Source organism: Poeciliopsis prolifica, unplaced genomic scaffold (genome assembly GCF_027474105.1).
Source record: "Poeciliopsis prolifica strain line A6 unplaced genomic scaffold, Auburn_PproV2 SCAFFOLD008, whole genome shotgun sequence".
NCBI lineage: Eukaryota > Metazoa > Chordata > Actinopteri > Cyprinodontiformes > Poeciliidae > Poeciliopsis > Poeciliopsis prolifica.
The window spans coordinates 843,667-865,528 of record NW_026562383.1 but is presented as its reverse complement, the minus strand read 5'-3'; the positions used below and the strand labels follow the sequence as shown (position 1 = coordinate 865,528).

The following is a 21,862-nucleotide window of genomic DNA, read 5'->3' as shown; positions in this document are numbered from 1 at the left end:
ACTGGTTCTGCTATCAGCAGCCATCCCAAATGGAAGGAAACAGGAATTACCCCCGTATGTTGGACTGACTGGAATAATCTGAACATGAATGCAGCAAAGTTTCACTCGAAGCTAAAACGTACACCATTTGGTTTTTTTTTTACTCAAACTCAACACACAGCAAATCTCCACAAATTTTTATTCAATAATAAAGACAGCAATTTAGGAAGTGAACTAAATGCCTTTTCCACAATGACCAGAGAGGAAATTCCCATGCTAATCAGTGAAATAACTTGGCTTGTTTAAATTCCCTGCTTGTTTTTCCTGGATGACCTCACAGCAAAGCAGAGACTGCTGAAGATTTCACATTTCTTCTCTCAGCTTTTACCCTGAAGGAAGTAGAACAGGGTGCTGCCCAGACACTCCCATTAGTCATGGTGCGAATAGTTTCTATGGCGATTATCTTGATTGCACATTGGTAGTTTTCTCAGAAACTTCACTAAGTTGTAAGAAAACAATGGCCGTGTCCTGTGTCACTTCTTTAACTCTGCCTGGCCAAGAGCACAGCGTAGCGATGGTGAGGTCAGTCCTTCCCCTCACAGAGCCCCTTTCAGGCTTCCAGTCACTCAGCTCTGGTTCACTGTTGACACGTCTTTAGTTCCCTCCCAGGTCTGATGGCTTCTCCCTCTCATCTTGCTTTTGCACATTTCCTGTCACGTCCTGTCTCTTCTCTTTTTGTGTTGCTTGCTCCAGTTTGTTTTCTCTCTTAAGTGGCAAAACTTCCAGCTTTCCTCTAGCTCCTCTAATGCTGTTGGAACATGAGATGAGGTTTCTCACATATTCCACCCTGCATGTCACATGTTATAGCTCTGGGGGAGAAACATGGCGATGTGTGACTCTGCCTGTGTGGAAGCCTGCTGCAGCAGGAGAGGATCTGTGGTGGCAGAGCAGGAGTTTTTTTGGTCTTGTATTTTTTGCTTTGACATCTTGCCTTTTAGACTTTGTTAATGTAAATGTTTTATTGACCCCTCTCCTGTTGGTCCCTGCTGTGAGAGGGAACTGACTGACCCACCCACCAGGTTACTTCTGCACAGTTAACGATAATCACCCCACTGCTGCCTACTCTGTCACTATATTAAGCAATTTTTCAGACAAAGAAAATAGGTATCGGTCAAGATCAGAATCGGATGGTCAGGGTTTTAGTGATGGTGATCAGCCAGAAAGCTGCAATTGGTGCATCACTAGTCTAGATATGTACGAGGGGCCGCGTTTGCGTAATATTTTTCATATTTGACCGTTTTTTGGAGAGCTTTTTTGTTCTTGTTTTTTATATTTTAAATGACGGAAAAATTTGAAGCTTGTTCTTCATTTTGACAAATTATAATTAACACCCTTGACTAGTGCACATGGGCAGACATTATACACTTCACGCAAAGAGTTAATCGCAGAGGTAACTAAAAATCAATCAATAAAAAAATCCTTTCTGAATATCATCTCATGGACACTGAACTAAATGCGTCTTCCTGACCAGAAACTGACAGCGTGTTGAAGAGTTATGAACAGGACGCTGTGGAGCTTGTCTGGGTCAGAAGTGCAATCCAAACCTTTTGTTAAAATGGTGCCTTTAATTCCAGTCTCTGTTATACACAGAACAGAGAAAATTCAAGAGAATGCAATGTTGTGTTAATCCATTTGTAGTCTAAACAGATTAGCCGGCAGTTTATTCTGAGGAAATAAATAACGATGGAGATGTTCATCAGAGTTGTACTAAAAGTTGCATTAAAAGTCCATTAAAATGGTCAACTTGGCATTATTTGGTAAATAACACTTTTAATGCAAAATTCCATTAAAACATTCATTAAAAGTGTTAGCTTTGCATTATACGTGTCTTTATTTACCAAATGACACTTCATGACAACAATTATAAACATTTATGAAGATTCCTTTATATTCATAACAGGTGTTATCATTTTCATGACAATGTCATGTCAGTCTTATTCACACCCCTTTGAATAAAGTGTGACCTCATTTTTTGATTTGATGTTCATTGCAACAGATTTTCCCTTAATCCTTCAGCCTGATTATATTTGGTTGTTATTGGTGTGCAGAGGCCTTGGGTCTTTGAGATATTATTTAATATTTTATATATATATAATCTGAACACTGAACTTTTACATTTTCTCCTGCCCTGTCTGCTGCTTTTTAAATTTGAAAAATTTTGTTTTTGTTTTTTTGTTTTTTGTAAAAATGACTCTGTTCTTCCCCTGCCACATAGTCCTCATCCTCCCATGAGTTGCTGCACCAGCTGCCCTCTCAGCCCACTCAAGATGACCTTCACGTCCTCTTCAAACATTTGCGGAGCTCGGAGAGCGTGGTGGACGACGAAGGAGCTCACCCAGTGCACCATGTCAGGGTCCGCTCACGCAGCCTCAGGTACTGACTTTCACTTAGAGAGCGACTGTGTTTAACAGCTTTATGGATACCATGATATTTGTAAGAATCCTGTAATCGTTTGACTAGAGAAACCCTGGCACCCACTCCTCATTTGCTCATAAATTTGAGAAGTAAACTCAAGTGTTTGAAAGTGTCAATTTTATTTTATAATATCAATACATCACTGTGTTGCTTTTACAGATAGATCACTGTGACTCACAAAAACCACCTACTGTATTGACATGTGGAACCACTCTGCTACAAAAGCTGTAAAAACTTCAGCATAAAATAGTATAAAAAATAACAGCTATTTTCATTTTTTCTTATTAATAATGTCCCCAACAAAGGAAAAAAAACAAAAAAACAGTAAAGACTTTTTTTTTCTCCCCACAAACAGCAACACAGGTAACTATAAGTAATGCCATAATAAATATGGAAGCTTACAAACATTAACATGGAGCCGAGAATTGGCCATAGGAGCCAGACTGTCTCCACTGCTGAGTTTGAATGAAAGTGGAGCTAAGCTCACAACAATTACAGAGGATGACATAATCCCAGGTGTGAACGGTGACTGTGATTGGTTTCCCTTCTTGTGAGGAGCATAGTGTGTGGCCAATTGCATTTAGGTAAAAGAAAACCAGCAACGGCACAGCAAATTGTAAAGCTATGCTGAGCCAAAATTAATGAGCGGCCACAAGTTTCTGAGAAATGTCATGGAGTGTAAAGTCATAAGTTAACCAAAAATAAAACCTCAAGTAAAGTAAAGAAGACAATCGGCTTGCCCAAGACAGGCCGATGAAGAGGATGGTCAGGGTTGTCTTTAATTTTCTTAATTTTATGAAGAATCCTTCTTTCCATCAACATCTCCAGAGGTTCCCTTGTTATCAGCGGAACTGGAACAGAACCAGCCTTCTTTGTAATGTTGTTGATAATAAGGTCCTTGATTCTGATGCTGCTGCCCCATCAGATGACAGCTTTAGAAATAACACTGATACAAGACCTGCAGCATCTTGCTGCAAATCTAGAAGGATCTTATCTTCTTCAAACGTTCAGTCTGCTCTGTCCTTCTTATAAATGCTTCACTGTTGCATCTGGAATCTAACTTCATGAGTTACAACATTTGATTTTCCTATGGGATTAATAAAGTATTTTTGAATTTGAAGTCTGAAGTGTAGAGAGAGAAAAGGAATGGTGTGAGTACATTGTGGTGCTCCAGGTTAGACACACAGTCTTTCTGTGTCACAAACTGTGGTCTGGCTGTCAGAGAGTCATAGATCATGGTGATTGTTGAGGCCAGCACTTGTGCCTTCTGCAGTTTCTCAAAGAACAGATCAAGCTGAAATGTGTTAAGACAAATGACATAATCCTCACAGAGCTACCTGATTTGTCCAGATGACTATGGGACATCAACTCCAACTCTACAGCGATAAGCAAACTGTAGGGCGATAAGCACATGTCATTATAACTGACATGTGCTTGTCAGTTATAATTGTAATAACTGAAGCTGTGAACTTAAAAATAAATGCTATATATAGCATTTTTACACATTCAAGTAACAGTTAGTTTACTGACACTTGAAAATGTATAACACTGGCTTGAAAATGCCTAAAAAGCATAATATTGCCCACATAACACTGCCCCTGTTATAGAGCTAGTCCTCCTGCCATGCGATATGTCCACTTAGACAGGCTTCTGATGTTATGTAATTACTTTTTGTAATTTAGGGTATTTTAATGTTTCCTTTTTAGATGGAAGATGTAAGTTTTTGTGGATTGAGGTCAGTCATTCTGACTGACTGAATATTGGGACCACAGCAGCGAACTAGATTTCATGACATGGAACTGCTGTAAACAGAGATATGCTGACAATAAGTGCTGCACAATATATGAACTGAATTTCTATAGGAGTTTTCCAGGCTTGTTGACAGCTGTAAGCACAGCACAAAGCTGTCGGATGGCTGAGTCCCGGTCTGCCTCCTGAAGCACAGCCAGCGTCTTCTCCTCAAACATTCCCTTCCTCCCAAAGAGAGAAATGCAGCCCCTATTAAACCAGAGCCTGGTGAAATAATCATTTTGAGTGGCTCTGGAAAAAACTTGTGCTATGTGAGGATTATATACAATGACATTACCATATCACTGAGCAGTGCTGAGACAATCTTTCTAAATAGATCTAGTGGTTGGGAGCTAGGAGATTTTATGGAGGGCGGCTGAGGGTGTTGGCAGCATCTTGTTCTGGTTGTTTTTTTTGTGACACATCCTTCCCTGGGCCGCACACTCGCCGCACATACCCAAAGTTCTCCACACATGCCTGTAGCTGCACATGAGGGAAAAAAACCCCGACAGTTTTGTTGAGCTTTAATGAGACTGAAATCACTAGAGTTGTTCCATACAGCAGCACAGCACAGGTAAATGTCTCTCCTCTAAAATGATCCCAGAGGCTGAACAGAGCCTTCCTACCCCCAAGGTCTCACTTCCCTTAAGGTTAGCTCCTTAAAGCAGCCTCAGATGAAACCAGGCTGCTTTAGCAACTGTTTTCACACAGAAATGGTCAGTGGAATGCCACACACTGATCATCTGAAGTAGGTAAGCAATTCTTCAGAGCTCTTTGGCTCCCTGTTCAGATGTAAACTTGGTTCAGACATGAATTTTAATAACTACAGATTTATTTCAGATTGATCAGTGATTGGAGTCAATGATCTTTCTGAAACACTGGAAACATGAACAGATAGAATAATACTTTGCTCCAATCGGATGCTTGAAGAACGGATTAAAAATAAGTAGATTGGTTGTGTTTAAGGATCAACCAGTAATGTGGAATTTAACAAACTTTTTAAAATTTAGTTAAAAAAATGGAAGAAATCTGGAAGGTCAGACTTGGTTTAAAAAAAAAAGCTGGGGAAATATATTTTATACATCTCTTTGGAACTCAACAAGTGAGAAAAATGAGGGTTCACTGTAAACGTGATGCTGATGAGTACACTTCTGATGCTGGATGTATCAGTAACTTAGACCACAATACAACAGATGAATATTTTTAAACATCTATTTTAGTTGAATATGAATATAAGCGCCTGGTTTGCTGTGTAGAATAAAAATTAAGCATCAGGGATTCTTTCACTAAAAGTTTGATATTTGCTTGTGTTGTCTGGTTTTCATCTAGCCCTGGCCGGACCTGTGGAACATTCGACAATGAAATTGTCATGATGAATCATGTCTACAAAGAGCGCTTTCCCAAGGTGAAGTCATCGTTTCACCTCCAGCCCTGGTTTTCTGCTGGCTTTCTGTTGAAGCTCATCTGTTCAGACCACTTGGAGATGTTTAGTGATTCTTCATGTTTGGTGTTTGTTAAAACATGTACATATTTATATCATGTCTACCATTTTGGTTTCCCAGGCAACAGCTCAGATGGAGGGTCGGCTGTTGGACATCATTTCGGAGTATTCTCCGGACACCGCTCTGCCCCTGGCTGACGGTGTGTTGGGATTCATTCAGCACCAGCTGGTGGAGCTGGCCCGGGACTGTCTGGATAAGTCCCAGGACGGCCTGGTCACATCCAGGTATTTTGTGGAGCTGCAGGAGAAGCTGGAGAAGCTGCTGCATGAGGTGAGTCTTCCTCCCAGAAACTTGCACACTGAAATGTATATAAGACTGAATGCACAGATTACAAAAATCTGGGCTGATATTCATATTCAATATTAACATTGCTGTTATAGTTGACGGCCTTTTGACGGCTTGAAAAAAAATTTACTTCAGCAATGCTTCTCTGCTTTAGCTAAACTCCCCACAATCCTGTGCTGCACCACCATCAGTCACATGACCAAACGAACACTACATGACCAACATCCTCCATTCCAATTCCAGAAACTAATATATATCAGCCATTGATGTTGGTGCTTATATATCTTACATTCTTGTTTCAGATGACATGTGGTGCTGCAGGAGAGAAAGACCTTTGGTAGCTTAGGACTTCCTCTGTGACACTGATACTACGCAGCAGATTAAACTGGGAATGTCTCTGTAATTTGTTCTTGTTGATTCTGGTTGTTGCCCATCCGTCACAAAGTTATCACAGATTTGCCCTCAAAGTGTTTGGTTATGCAAGAGACTGTTGCTTCATTTTCTCAGTAATAATTTAAAGAAGAACATGTTGTCTTTGGTTAAACAGGTTTTATCCTTTGCTGGTGACATTTTTATTTCACTCCACCAAATGTCTCAGCTAGGTAGAGCAGGTTTGATCATTATGTCTGCTTTTGCAGTCAGGTTTTAGGATTAAAAAGGGAAAAGGTGTAAATGACAAGATGAAAGATGAGTGACCTGAAAGAAGGTTTCCATTCATTTCAGAACACTCATATAGCGAACTTCCAAAATATCATAGGGTGAGAATGACCAATTATGAGAAAAATATTCAGACCTTTGAATCTAAGAGTGAATGTCTTTAAAAAATCACCACAATGTTGGGTCATTCAGTGCTTGGAAGCTACAAAACTCTCAACTTTGATTCCATTCATGTATCATATTTAACGTCAAAGATCATGATGACCTCATTAGAAAAGAAACAAATGTGGCGTTGGAAAGGTTGCCAAGAGAAATACTTCTTTTAAAAACAACCTGGATGTTCGACATAAGTTTGCAAAGCCTAAACTACTTCTGAATCCATGTTTGAAGAAAATGCAAGATCACAGTGGATATTAATAATGCATGGCTCTATGGCTAGAAAAAAAAACAAATACCACACACCAACTGACAAACTTGGTGATAAAGGTTTGATGATTTGAGCTTATTTTACCACCACAATCCATTAATCTTCCTGAAGCTAATCCCAGTAGCAGTATGGAGCTAAAGCTGTCTCATAATTCACAGACCAAGATTCACAAATGCAACAGATTCACAAATACACAGAATTAGATCCACGAATGGATCTTGTCCTGTGATCTCCTCTCACAGTCCAAAACCATAACTGTCAGGTTAATTGGTCTTTCCCAAATTCTCCCTAGGTGTGCGTGTGTGTGTGTGTTTGTGTGTGTGTGTGTGTGCGTGTGTGTGTGTGTGCGTGCGTGTGTGTGTGTGTGCGTGTGAGTGTGTGTGTGTGCGTGTGTGTGTGTGTGTACGGTTGTTTGTTTCTATGTTGCCTTGCGACAGACTGGCGACCTGTCCAGGGTGACCCCGCCTCTTGCCTGGAACGCAGCTGGAGACAGACACCAGCAACTCCCAACCCCAATAGTGACAAGGGTGAACAGATGATGGATGGGTGGATGGAAGGATGGATGGATGGATGGATGACCACAGTGTATCAGCTAATCTGAGCTGCCCCATTGAGGATTTCTTTCCTCAATGGTATTATTGTATTAGAAAAAAAATTTGAAAGAGGGTGTATATATTTTCAACTATAAATGATGTATTACTGATTAATAACTTAATGATTTTCTTTCTCTACTTCTGCTGTTTCACGGCTCTTGTTTAAGATGTGAAGGCAGTGTATGTAGAAGTCTAAGCCAGACTGAACTGCCTGTCCTCAGATCAACCGGTCCGTCCCACAGCCTGTATCATTCGGATTAAGTCCCAGTAATAATCCATCATGCTTTGTCCTGTGTTTGTCAGGCTTATGAGCGTTCAGAGAGCGAGGAGGTGACCATCATTATCAAGTTGGTGAAGAAGATTCTCATCGTCATCTCCAGACCTGCCAGGCTGCTGGAGTGTTTGGTAAGAACCACTTACCAAACACAGACTGACTTATAATCATATACTCATGACTAGATGTTATTTACTGTCTTGAAGACCTAAAGATAATATTTCTTGCCTCATCAGCATGTTATGTCAGTGAGTCATGTTTACTGATAACATGCTGTTAGTGTAGTAATGAGCAGTTGAAAGCTTTGTGTTTTACACAGCATGCTGTCAACATGTACCTGATGCTACAGCTGTAGTCGGCCCTAGAGTGGCCCACATGGTTTCTACACATAGAATATTCTTTTAACATAGAATATTCTAGGTCTTGATCGCCATAGATAAAGACAATTGTTAGAAAAAATATTATCAGAAATATCATTTTTCCAACTCCTTCCTATTGTCCTTCAACCCTTCTTGGTTTTTACACTTTCTGTACTTCAAGCTTACCCACTGTAGAAGTATCTGCCATATCTAATCTAATATTCTATCTGCCCTATCTTGAAGAAAGTATGGTTGCTGAACCAGTTTGTTTGGCACAGTCCATTCCTTCTAGATAATTTTTTTTATCTGTTACCAAAACAAGTTTATTTTTGTTATTACTTTATAAATATTATCTTCCAAATCTGGTTTTCTTCTTTGCAATAAAATCAAAACATTTCCAATACAGCATTTTTCTGCTGCACACGCCTGTACTGTGCAACACATGCTTTTTCCTTCAGGTCACCAATGCTGCAGTCTGTTTACATTGATGTAATTCTGATGATAACAGTGCTGCTTTCTTCATGAGAGCGTTGTCTGTTAAAGTACCGCTCAGATCACTGAGGTGGGGAAATGCTTTGCTTCTTATTCCTCCTAACTCCTTGTGTGTCATGTTTTTTTTATTGCAGACTGCAATAAAAGAGTTAAATAAAGCCACTGATGTTTCATACATCATATCTGAATGTTGGGGTTATTTTCTCTGCAGGAGTTTGATCCAGAGGAGTTCTATCAGCGTTTGGAGGCTGCAGAGGGCCAAGCCAAAGTAGGCCAGGGCATTAAGACTGATATTCCCCGATATATCATCAGCCAGCTTGGCCTCACTAGAGATCCACTGGAAGGTGCTGCCGAAATCCCTACTAATTATTAATATATTAATATATGAAACATGATGGTTTCCACTCATATTTTAATGTGAAATGTTAATGTTATTAATGCGGGTGTCTGTTATTCTTAGTGACAAGAAAAGTATGTATTTGTTTAGTCTGGAAGAAAAAAAAAGGAGAAAATTTTCAGAACTTTTTCTTTATTCAGTTTTCTAATAAAGAACATCAGAATTTCTGTGAAAACAGATCTGTGTATATTCATTGATTTAGATTGAAGTATTTTCTATTTTTTTAACACAGCAGAGCAGCTTAGGTCTTTTGTCTTTCTGCAAATCATTGTTTTTATTTTCATGAGAAGCCACAAATATGCACTGTTGACTTGGAGTTTAGACCCTTTTTAGATCATGGTTTTAAACAATTTCTGTTTTATATGGCAAACAAAACAATGTTTCATCAAAACCAACTCTACAAATTGGACTTTAAAAATGTTTAAGTGAAGAATGACCCTGTCCCGATTTGGCAAATAAAGTGGTATAGCTCTAGAAAAGGAGATGATTGAATCTAGTCCACATGCCCAAAAAATAACCCTTTGCCACTCTGCTGGCATGGAAACCAGCATTGGTTCACCAAAAGTGAGCTAATGACTTTTGGAACATAGAGATAATACCTGACCAGGTAAATGTTTTGTCCTGAACTGTGTGGAATGTTTGAAAACCTGCTGGAAAAATTTGAAAAATATGATGTTTTTAAATGGAATCTTTACAGGAACCCTGAATACTTGGTGTGTACTTTTTTAGCTGCCATATTTAGTGCCATTTCTGGCATATTTACTAGCTTCTGAACACCAATAGGTCTTATAGGGACCAAAACTCCGTCCTGGTGGAAAATATCTGGATTAGGCATAAGGGCAGATATTAAAATGAATGGATGTGGGTAGAAATACAAACTTGTGTGTGTACTTGTATATGCCACATATATAAGTGGCATATTTTTTGTTTATTTTAGATCTTTTGTGCTCTTCTTGTTTGCTTTAGAGGTGAGGAGTGAATTATGATTAGGAATAGACTGAAATTGTCAGGATGAGGGAGGAATGTTAGAGTTGAGCATAAGTGTAGTGACTGAAATAAAAAGTCAATACTTGTACTTCTTATTGGTCGCCAGACCAATAGAATACTTGGTCTTCTGAGGACCAACACCTGGTCCTAATGCAGTGGACTCACATGTTCAGGGTATGGGGGCAGGTTTATGGGTATGGGATGAATTAGGTTTTGGATGTAAATGCTGACAGTAAGTGTTAAGTTTAGGGATCAATAAAGTTAATTACAATGCCAAGTCCTAATACTGGGAGAAACAAATGTGTGTGTGTGTGTGTATTAAACACTAAACAACAATATACTACGTTTAAAGCTGAAAGAAAGAAATAGTTTTTTTTATCCACACATTTAATGGCTTTGCATAAAGAGTTGCTTACAGATGTGCATAAATTGCAAATGTCTGCATCCAAATCCTTGTTGTCCTGAATGCAATTAATTGATGCAATTTCTCCTCTGGTCCTGCAGAGATGGTCCATCTGGAGCAGCAAACCAGTCCGTGTCAAAGGTCAGCCAGTAGAGAGTCTGATGACTCTGGAGAGGCAACACCAGTGCAGGTTTGTTGTCGCATTGCAAGCTAAACAAGAACTCTCAGAGTGAATGAGTTGTGATGATGAAATGTATTACATTGTAATCAGTGGTTATAACTAAAATCCTCCAAATGACTGGTTGTTGCTTCAGAGTGACACAGTTGCTCGTGTGTTTTCTTTCCTTTTTGGATGCAGAGGGGTGCAGTTGCCTGCACCCCTCCTCGTCGGAAACCCCTGGAGAGTGACTTTGAGACTATTAAGCTCATTAGCAACGGAGCCTACGGGTGAGCAACACCAGTTTCATCTGAATGTTGTTGGGAAGCTTATTAGTACTTATGTCTTTTCTTCCTGTCTTGTTCTGCATCCTGTCGTCTTTCTACTCTCATCTGTCTCTGTCCCTGCCATATAGGGCCGTATATTTGGTGCGCCACAAAGAAACCCGCCAACGTTTTGCCATGAAGAAGATTAACCGACAAAACCTGATTCTTAGGAACCAAATCCAGCAGGTGTTTGTGGAACGCGACATCCTCACGTTTGCTGAAAATCCGTTTGTGGTCTCCATGTTCTGTTCTTTTGAGACCAGGAGGCACCTATGCATGGTCATGGAGTATGTTGAAGGTAAATGGATACCCAGGACATCTAAAGATGCATACTAACATGAACCTACTGACATTTTGTCACATTTCCTCGACAATTCATTTGATTGTAGAACAACACAGTTCTTTTGTGTTGTTTTGTACCAGTTTTGCTTATTTTAAGACTGATGAAGATATGGCTTGTGGAAAACTTTAAATGGAAATTCCTATGGCTTTCTTCCATCTATAGATTTATTTCTATCAAACTCAACTCTTCCATAAAGTCCAGAGTTGGGCTCTTTAATAGTCCTGTCAATAGATTTTCTTGTGGATGTAACAAGTTGTCTCCAGAGGCATGAAATTAGCATACATTGATTATATTTCACTCAAAATGCTTAAAGGTGTGAAAATATCTGTTTAGCTGACCTGCTTTCTGCTTTAGGTGGAGATTGTGCCAACCTGTTGAAGAACATCGGCCCCCTCCCTGTCGACATGGCCCGGATGTATTTTGCAGAGACCGTTCTTGCCTTGGAGTACCTTCACAACTATGGCATTGTGCACAGAGATCTCAAACCTGACAAGTGAGCTCCCCGACAGCTGTGCAAAACAAACCTTCTCCAACTTGCTCTTGCTTTCACACAATTACTTTCATCTACTTTAGAGCTTTTTTATGTCTAAACTGAAAACTGAGGTTATTTTTAGATGTAAACTTCTCTTAGAGCTCTAACTTATTCCCTGCTTCCTTTCTTCTCTTGTAGTTTGCTGATCACGTCCATGGGCCACATTAAGCTGACGGACTTTGGGCTGTCAAAGATTGGGCTAATGAACATGACGACCAATCTGTATGAGGGACATATTGAAAAAGACACCAGAGAATTCATAGACAAACAGGTGTGGGTTTTGTCTCAAGATTTTTAGTGGTGGTTGTGAAAATGAGCTAACTCGTAGCCCTCCTTTTCTTCCTCCTTTCCTGTCATCATTGTGTCAGGTGTGTGGCACTCCTGAGTATATCGCTCCTGAGGTCATATTGAGGCAGGGTTATGGCAAACCTGTGGACTGGTGGGCCATGGGTGTGATCCTTTATGAGTTTCTGGTTGGCTGTGTGCCTTTCTTTGGAGACACCCCAGAGCAGCTCTTCGGTCAGGTTGTTAACGGTAAGCAGACAGTCAAAGTCAAAATGGTAAATTGCTTTTCCATTAATCACATAATTGCAGCTGATGTTACTGTACCAAAAACGTCTTTAAAATAAGCAAACAACACTTAGCCAGGAGAAGGGCAAGTAAAGCCTGGTTGCCCCCCAGGTTAGGGCACTTAATGTAGTAACATTACTACTCTGTAGTAACATTAACTTTGAGTGACGAGGCTTGCAGTCAAGCATCATTCTTGGCTCCAGAACATTCTTCATAGTGGAGAAAAACACCATGTCCAGTGATTGCTGGACATGGAGCAATCACTGACGTCATCTTCCTGTTTAAGATGACATCATCTGGCCAGAAGGGGAAGACGCTTTGCCAGCTGATGCTCAGGATCTGATCACCCGGCTGCTGAGGCAGAATCCTCTGGAGCGCCTGGGAACAGGTTGGTGGAACATTGAGACTTGTTCTCTCTATGTGCGGAAAGGACATGACACTCTCCCAGACAGCCACATAGTAAAGACTTGAACCTGGCTGATGTGCTAGACAATGAAAATGGATGTGATAGATTCCCCAGCAAAAATAGCTGCAGACCAAATAGATCCTTTTATCTATGCAGATCTGTGTTACCAGATCAATGCAGGTCTGGTAACATGGCATGGAAACAGTTCTGTTTCCGATTTGATTGTAAACTGCTGTTGTCCCCCTCTCCTCGTGTTCATGTCAAGAATAACTCTCACACTCGCTGTAGCCCTTAACATGGAACGTAAGCTCCATGTTGCCTGGTTAAAGGTTAAAGGGGCAGTAATATGTAAAATTGACTTTTTTGAGCTTTACATCATGTTATGTTATTCCCTCATCATAAACATAACTGGAGTGTTGCTTTGATTCTTTCATGTATATTTGAGAAACCCTTTAATCTCCATGACAACTGTGCAAAACGGCTGGGTGGAAGCGATGCTTCTCCTCAGAGCTGGTGTTATGAGCTTCTTCCTCACAGAGCAGCTCCCACTCAGCTCCTTCAGACTACCCAGCAGCAGATAGCAATCTTCTCAGTGCAGTGCTGGTAAAATATTGTTAAAGGATTCATAAAGGAGCCATATTGTGATGACTTCCTGAAGTTGAAGTTTCCAAAAAAGCAGGAGTGTTTAAAGAGAGAGGCCCAATGTCAAGCTGTTAAATTACAAAGTAGAATTTGTAGGATTTTAGAACAACTGAAGGTAACATCGTTGATGCCGCCATAAAGTGACAGAGTGTGCCTGGAAAATATATAATACAGACCTTGTAAGTGTTTTTGGGGCACATTTAACCATTTGAAAGAATAATGACTGGTTTCTTTTTACTCTAGCTGGGACCACGGAGGTGAAGAGTCACATGTTCTTCCTGGGCCTGGACTGGAACGGCCTCCTGAGGCAGAAAGCTGAGTTTGTACCTCAGCTGGAGTCTGAAGAGGACACGAGCTACTTTGACAGTGCGTAGATAATTTCAGAAACACATTTGAACGTGGAGATGTCAAAACAATTTTCAGGCCTGGTAACACAGCATAGATCCAGTTCTGTTTCTGATTCTGGTAAAAATACCTTATGTTCACAGCTACAAACCTTGGTCTTAAGATGGACAGTAATTTTAAATTCAACAATCAAACAAACGCCACATTTAAGTCTAGTTTTCATCACTTCCAAAAACTAGCAAACGTAAATCTATTCTTTCAAGGCAGCAGAATGAAACAGTAATTCATTCCTTCATTTCATCACAGTTGTGATGAAATTAAGCTGACTCCAAATTACTTTGATTTTAAAGTCAGCTGGTGCAAAATGCTACTCCGTCTGCTAAAAGGAACATTTGAGAGAGAACATTACCTCTGACCTGGATTCTCTCCATTGGCTGTTCGTGTATTTTAGAGTTTATTTTTTAACAGAACTCCTTCTGGGTCTGCTGACAAATTTCTCATGGTCATTCCCAGTTGCTCCTGGTCATTCCCAGTTTTATTCCCAGTTGCTCCTGGTCATTCCCAGTTGCTCCTGGTCATTCCCAGTTGCTCCTGGTCATTCCCAGTTGCTCCTGGTCATTCCCAGTTTTATTCCCAGTTGCTCCTGGTCATTCCCAGTTGCTCCTGGTCATTCCCAGTTGCTCCTGGTCATTCCCAGTTGCTCATGGTCATTCCCAGTTGCTCCTGGTCATTCCCAGTTGCTCCTGGTTATTCCCAGTTTTATTCCCAGTTGCTCCTGGTCATTCCCAGTTGCTCCTGGTCATTCCCAGTTGCTCCTGGTCATTCCGAGTTGCTCCTGGTTATTCCCAGTTGCTCCTGGTCATTCCCAGTTGCTCCTGGTTATTCCCAGTTGCTCCTGGTCATTCCCAGTTGCTCCTGGTTATTCCCAGTTTTATTCCCAGTTGCTCCTGGTCATTCCCAGTTGCTCCTGGTTATTCCCAGTTTTATTCCCAGTTGCTCCTGGTTATTCCCAGTTTTATTCCCAGTTGCTCCTGGTTATTCCCAGTTTTATTCCCAGTTGCTCCTGGTTATTCCCAGTTTTATTTCCAGTTGCTCCTGGTTATTCCCAGTTTTATTCCCAGTTGCTCCTGGTTATTCCCAGTTTTATTCCCAGTTGCTCCTGGTTATTCCCAGTTTTATTCCCAGTTGCTCCTGGTTATTCCCAGTTTTATTTCCAGTTGCTCCTGGTTATTCCCAGTTTTATTCCCAGTTGCTCCTGGTCATTCCCAGTTTTATTCCCAGTTGCTCCTGGTTATTCCCAGTTTTATTCCCAGTTGCTCCTGGTTATTCCCAGTTTTATTCCCACTTGCTCCTGGTTATTCCCAGTTTTATTCCCAGTTGCTCCTGGTTATTCCCAGTTTTATTCCCAGTTGCTCCTGGTTATTCCCAGTTGCTCCTGGTCATTCCCAGTTTTATTCCCAGTTGCTCCTGGTTATTCCCAGTTTTATTCCCAGTTGCTCCTGGTCATTCCCAGTAGTGTGAGCTTCTCTGTTTGTTACTCTGAGCTCTGGAACTCTCTGCCTTTGCACATCCATCAGACCCTTCACTCTCCATCTTTAAAACTTGTCTGAAAACTTATTTTGACTCACCGACCTTCAACCAACTGAGACTTGATTTTGCTTCATCTGTATTGGTATTGTTTTTATCTGTTTAACTGTGTTGTTTTATTGTGTTTAATTCATTATTGTGTGCTTAGCTTTGTCACTATTTTTATGCATTTAATTTCTTTATTACTGATGCTCAGAACTTTGTTTCAGTTGTGACTGGTGTTAAAGCTCTTTAGTTGTTGATGATGATGACACTGTATCCTGCAGCACGGTCGGAGCGCTACTGTCACCTGGGCTCAGATGATGATGAAACCAACGATGACGAGTCGTCTCTGGAGCTCAGACAGTTCTCCTCTGTGGCTCACCGTTTCAGCAAGGTACATCTCGCTCTGCTAGAAACGGCTGTGTATCAGTTCCTCTTTATGTAAGGACGAATACACCTATAGGCTGTGACAGATCGCATGTTTGTTTCTGATGTGTAGGTGTACAGCAGCTCGGAGCACCTGTCCACTTCCACCCCATCCAATCAGAGCCTGTCCTCGTCAGAGCGAAGCCACAGCGAGGAGAAGGAAGACCGCTGGGACGGCAGGGGAGTCCTCTCACCGGGAGACGGACACAAGAACTTGGCTGCTGGAGACAGGAGGACAGATGGACCGAGAGGGAGGTGAGTCAGTGAAACCAGTCTGATGTTGAATCAGTCAAACCTCCATATTGGGTCTTAGCTGTAGTTTTATTCTTAAAAGATTCAAAAGTGATGTGCATATTTTTTATAATGTATATATGAACTGAGTAGAACTACAGTCGTATTGGTTTTTAACCACACACATTTTCACATATCAGAATGCTGAGCAGTACTTGGTGTCCTGCTATAAATATGATTTACTTCTGCTGAATATTTCATTTTGGCCTTGAAAGTGATTTAAAACGACAGTTTCTTTCCAAGTCTTCTGTCATTTTCCATTACCCAGAACAAGCATCTGATTCTTTGCTTTTTAAATAAAATTGTTCAGTTTGATCTGTTCATATTAATTGCATTTGAAATATGGATCTAAGCTGGATAGCAGGATCAGACTTTGTCTACACTTCTTTTCCCAACCTAGATAAATGTGTTCCCATATGCAAACCTAGATTGGAAGGGATTTTTTTATACAGACACTTTCCAAAGCAAATTTATCCTTAACTATGACTGCCAGACAGAAAAACAAAAGTGCATAATGACCCACATATTATGGGTCATTCATTATAAATCAATAAAATGATCTCAAGCTGTATGTGGCTCATGACATTTCTGATCAATTTAGAAAATTTTAGAGGAAACTTAAATTAAAAAATAACTTAACCTCTGAAAAGAATCAGTTTAGAAAAAACTAAAAGATCCCTTCAGATTTGTGTACTTTAGCCTTTAAAAACTGGAGAACACTCCAGTTGAGAAGTGAATACTATAAGATGCTTGTTCAGTCGGCTGCAGGTATCGTTTCAGTGCAGGTGTGTTGAGAAGCAAACGTGTTCAGTAATTGTTTTTCTCTGGGTGCAGCTCAATTCAAGATCATCTCATTTTGGCAAACATACCCAGACATGTACCAGAGTGAAAAACTGACCATGTCATCCGAACCATGACAGGGAACCTACAGACTACATGATTGAAAATGATGTTAAAACAGATTTATCTGAATAACCTAGCTGGTCATTCTCTGAGGTTCTAGAAGTATCATTTATTTTATTTTTGTTTGTTTTTTTAACATTTCTTTTCACGTGTCAAAAATACACACAACCTAGAAAAAACTAACTGAATTATTTCAGAAATAGATACTAAACAATACTTAAAACCCTGTCAACAGCAAGAATACAAGATAAGGACAAAAAAGTGTCGGTGGCAGTTATCAATCAACTGATTAAACAACAAATCACAACTGCAGAATTAGAGGCAGATCTCCAACCTTCCATTCATCAGCAAAATTATTGAACAAGTTGTTTCAACATTTAAATAGTTTCCTAATGATGACCAACAGCTCTGATGTCCTTCAGTCTGGTTTCTGTGGTTACCACAGTACTGAGAATGCCCTCATCAAAGTTTCTTTGACATTCACATAAATACAGGCTGTGGAAGAACCACAGTGCTGGTTCTGTTGGACCTCACAGTACTCAGCTGGTTCAAATCTTGCATAAAGAACATGGATTTCTTTGTTTCAATAGGAAACTTCTCATCAAAATGGATAGAAGTCACATGTGGAGAACCTCAAGGCTCAATCCCAGGACTCTTCTTTTTCAATATCTATTTGCTCCCACTCAGGTTATGACAGGAATAAGATTAGCTGCCATCACTATGCAGGTGATAAAACAACTCTACAGGTGACTCTGAACCATCCAATCACTGAATAGATGCTTAGAACAGATAAATGTGTGGATGTGTCATATCTTTCTCCAGCCTAACAAAACTGAAGTTATTATATGTGGATCTAAAGAGGAACAATCTAGAGTCAACACACATCTTCAGCTGGAAAGTAGAGATTAGACTGAAACCTGGGTGTAGTGTTGAACTCTGACATGAAGCTTCAGAGTCACATAAAGGCAGTTACAAAGTCAACCTTCTATCACCAGAACATTTCCAGGTTGAGAGGAATAATGTCTCAGCAAGATCTTGAGAAACTCGTCATCTGTAGTTGCATTGATTACTACAGCAATATCTTCTCAGGTCTGCTTAAAAAAAAATCAATCATCCTGACTGGGACCAGGAAGAAAGAGCACATCACCCAATTCAGCCAATTCTCTAGATTAAACTTTTTTTATTATTGGATCTTTTTCACTGTCCTGTTTTTTCCCTTGTTATTAAATACTTAATTTGATTTAGTATTACTGTTGTTTTAGTCTTTAGCTGTTACATTGTTGTTATGAGCCTCCCAATGCCTTTTGAAATAAAGGATCACTCTCAAAAATTTGATTTCATCTGCTATTTCCATTTCATATTAATTTTTAACAACAATCTTGTACCAAATTCCTCCTGATGTCACTGAAACCGTAACATTTCTGCTTCGCATTGTGTGCGCAGTCTTCGTCCTCGTGCTTCCTCCAGCTCGTCACATTCAGAACGCAGCGGCAGCCCGCTGGTCATGAACAGCACGCAGAGCCTGGACGCAGCGGCTCGCATCGCCATCCCCACTGAGGAGGAAGGTAAAGCTCCTTTCTGTTTTCACCTCTGGCTCATTATTAGAATGTCCGTGCTCATGCCCTGCACCGGCTCCTAGAAGGAATTGTCTCCAACCTGAGGCGGATCCGCCTGCGGAGCAATAGCACGGGGACGCGGCCGTCGTTCCGCAGAGGCACGTCGCGGCGCATCGCCCACCAGCTGGAGACCCCAGAGAAACCCAGGTCCTCTGCTGGAAACGTCCCCAAGTCTGCTTCCATCTCTGGTCTGTCCCTCATCATTACCCCAGGTAGGACCGTCAGGTTGAGACGCTGTACCTACTGCCTGGCAGGGAGGATATGATACCACTGTGTGGAACAACTTCTGCATTCCATTGACCAAATAGTTCCGCAAATTGAAATTACGACAATAAATTTGCTCAATGGAAACGCATCAGTTTTGAAAAACACATTTTTTGCTAAAGAGTTTTTGTCTCTGGGATGAGGTGGTCTAATATAGACAAAGAATATAGACATGGTTTAGCACACACTGTAATGGAAAGATAACTGGTGATAATATAATAGTGCAATCCCTGTTAGAGTGACATAATCATTTCAGATTTTTTTTTTGTTTGTTTGTTTTTTGTTGTTGTTGTGTAACCAGATGACTCAGCTGGTCCTCCTCTAAGTCCCAAATCATCCCTGTCCTTGTCGTCCAACCCGTCCTCCCGGGACTCGTCCCCCAGCCGTGACCTGCCCATCAGCATCAGCTGCCTCCGGCCCCCGGTGGTCATCCACAGCTCTGGCAGGAGGTTTGGCTTTGCGCTGCGAGCCATCAGGGTCTACATGGGGGACAGCGATGTCTACACTGTCCATCACATGGTCTGGGTAGGTGGTTTTGCCAGGACAGTCCTCCTCTGAAGTTTACATGAACTCATCATCAGTGTTGAACACCAGTTATGTTTTGCATTTTTAGTGATGCATTTGAACCATTTTTGTATGGTTACACACAACGTCAGAAAAGACGGGCAATAGAAGAAAAAAAACAATAGTTGAATTTATTCTGGACTTTATCAAATAGAAATTGAATCAAAATGAATCCATTTTGATCAGAATCATAGAAATTCTATCCATTTCAATCTGGTTAGAGTTTCGGGGGATAATTGTTCAGTTGGAACATCCAACTGAACAATATATATATATATATACTACAGATACTGTCGATATATATATATATATATATATATATATATGAGACAAATAGTCTAAAAAAATGGAGCCCCTGTGCTTGCTGCCAGTGCCCCCAGTCCTAATCAGAGTTAGCATCATCACCGATGATGTCAGAGAAACTTCATCAGTGAGTTGTTTCTCATTTATCGGTGTCGTAGCAAACTGTCACCACAACAAATATAAAAAAAAAAACATTTTTAAGTTACGTACTGCAACTTCAATGGAACATTCATACAGTATGTTATAAAATTTTATGTAGATGTTAAAATTTCAAATCAACGACATTGTTTTTTTTCCCCTTTTTTCTGAAAATTAAACTCCGGTGATGCAATAACAGGCAAGCAAAGTGGGCTCTATATTCATGTTTGTTTCATATCATGAGATTTTTTTAGTGTAGGATCCTAACAGAAAGTGACAGACTAATTGTTTCTGTTGTGTTTGGGTTTGAATTCAGTCCGTTGAGGATGGCAGTCCAGCACACGAAGCAGGACTGAGGGCGAGCGACCTCATCACCCACGTCAATGGGGAATCAGTCCAGGGTCTGGTTCACACCGAGGTGGTGGAGCTTCTGCTCAAGGTATGGGAACAACATGAAGCTTTAGAGTGTTTTAGGTGTTATTCCTGCAATAATGCAGCATCCTGTTTACCTGGAACTCTGTTCCAGCTTCATCCTGCTCTGGTTCAAGTCACATTTTATGCATGAAAACCCTAAATGCTATGTTCATAGATAGATGTAGGATTGTGTGCAGCTGATTCAGAACTACCATTTGTGCAAATGAATAATTTATAATTTTACTTGTTAAACATCCAGCAGCCATAACATTTCATGAGGATGTTGTCCTTGGTGAGGAACAGTTGGTTTTTAGCACTTTCATTTTTTACAGAAGCAGCATCTTACTTTGTAAAATGTTTTCTTCCCTTCTGGATATTTGGGTCCAGAGTTTTTATCCTGCCACATTGAAATCTGATTGTTTGCTGCTAGTAAAAGGGTTAATCATTTGCCATCCACCAAAATAATCTCAGCCCTTCTTCTAATTTGTACTTTATTATCATGTTAAACCAACATTGAAGCCTTCTGGTGTAATTTAGATAATAGTAGTGTAATTGTTTAGACACATATTTGCCTTCTGAGATAAAGCTTTGAACTTCCTTCCATTGTTCACCATTAAATTACTGATCTGTTTTATATTTCTGTGTAGGACTGTCCCATCTGCAGGTTTTTGGCCGATCGTCTATTGGCCAAAAACCTGGCCAGTTCCCTTCGTTCCCAGGATTTTAAGTCCCTTAACAAACACAGCTAATAAAGCTGGCCTCCAATCACTGCTTTCTGTTTGCTATGCTCTTTTTGGACAGAGCGGCAACAAGGTGACTCTGCAAACAACTGCGCTGGAGAACACCTCCATCAAGGTGGGCCCAGCCAGGAAGGCCAGCTACAAGGCCAAGATGGTGAGGCGCAGCAAGAAGAGCAAGAAGAAGGACGGGCAGGACAGGTGGGCGACTTCACCTGTTGTCTGGGAAACACTAAACAGTCAGGCTGTTAGCACGCCTTAACTTGTTGTTTCGTCCAGTACTAGGCGTCGCATCTTTAAGAAGCTGTCAAAGCACACGGCTCCGCCTCCGATGCAGAGCAGCCGCAGCTTCTCCTCTGGCTTCCCCCAGTCGTCCAGCGACAGTCTCTCCGGCTCCCCCACACCGAGCCTGTCACCGGGACCCTCCACGCCATGCCGCTCCCCAGCCCCTGACCACTCTGGAGGTGAGAGCTTTAGGCTGCCTTCCCTTTTTATTATTATTTTGCTAAAATCCAACTTTTTACTTCATGCTACTAGTTAAATGCGGCTGTGTAGTCAGACTTCTGTGTGAACGGTTTCCGACCCCAAAGCGACCTGTGTGCACAGATGAAGAACTTAACAGTAGCACTTTGTTTATGGCAGTAAAGGTGACCGCCGCATAACATCTGGATGGATGTTAAAGTTGTTTAGAGCAACAG

General features: G+C 40.8%; 1 protein-coding gene across 10 annotated transcripts in view; it reads left to right on the top strand.

Moving 5' to 3' along the window:
- The window catches only part of mast3a (microtubule associated serine/threonine kinase 3a), a 38,359-nt gene that overhangs the window by 13,358 nt on the left and 3,139 nt on the right, over positions 1-21,862 (top strand). For 5 of the 10 annotated variants that reach the window (XM_055032544.1, XM_055032543.1, XM_055032539.1 and 2 more), the window contains 21 exons: positions 2,255-2,412; positions 5,572-5,647; positions 5,805-6,014; positions 8,010-8,111; positions 9,043-9,175; positions 10,720-10,808; positions 10,977-11,065; positions 11,191-11,399; positions 11,799-11,937; positions 12,115-12,247; positions 12,345-12,510; positions 12,833-12,934; positions 13,838-13,960; positions 15,793-15,902; positions 16,008-16,189; positions 18,572-18,693; positions 18,768-18,956; positions 19,310-19,533; positions 20,330-20,452; positions 21,229-21,365; positions 21,444-21,628. In XM_055032544.1, coding sequence (XP_054888519.1) covers positions 2,255-2,412; positions 5,572-5,647; positions 5,805-6,014; positions 8,010-8,111; positions 9,043-9,175; positions 10,720-10,808; positions 10,977-11,065; positions 11,191-11,399; positions 11,799-11,937; positions 12,115-12,247; positions 12,345-12,510; positions 12,833-12,934; positions 13,838-13,960; positions 15,793-15,902; positions 16,008-16,189; positions 18,572-18,693; positions 18,768-18,956; positions 19,310-19,533; positions 20,330-20,452; positions 21,229-21,365; positions 21,444-21,628 — 3,001 coding nt within the window. The remainder of the gene's footprint in view (positions 1-2,254; positions 2,413-5,571; positions 5,648-5,804; positions 6,015-8,009; positions 8,112-9,042; positions 9,176-10,719; positions 10,809-10,976; positions 11,066-11,190; positions 11,400-11,798; positions 11,938-12,114; positions 12,248-12,344; positions 12,511-12,832; positions 12,935-13,837; positions 13,961-15,792; positions 15,903-16,007; positions 16,190-18,571; positions 18,694-18,767; positions 18,957-19,309; positions 19,534-20,329; positions 20,453-21,228; positions 21,366-21,443; positions 21,629-21,862) is intronic. The other 5 variants (XM_055032549.1, XM_055032541.1, XM_055032550.1 and 2 more) reach the window with 2 other exon arrangements.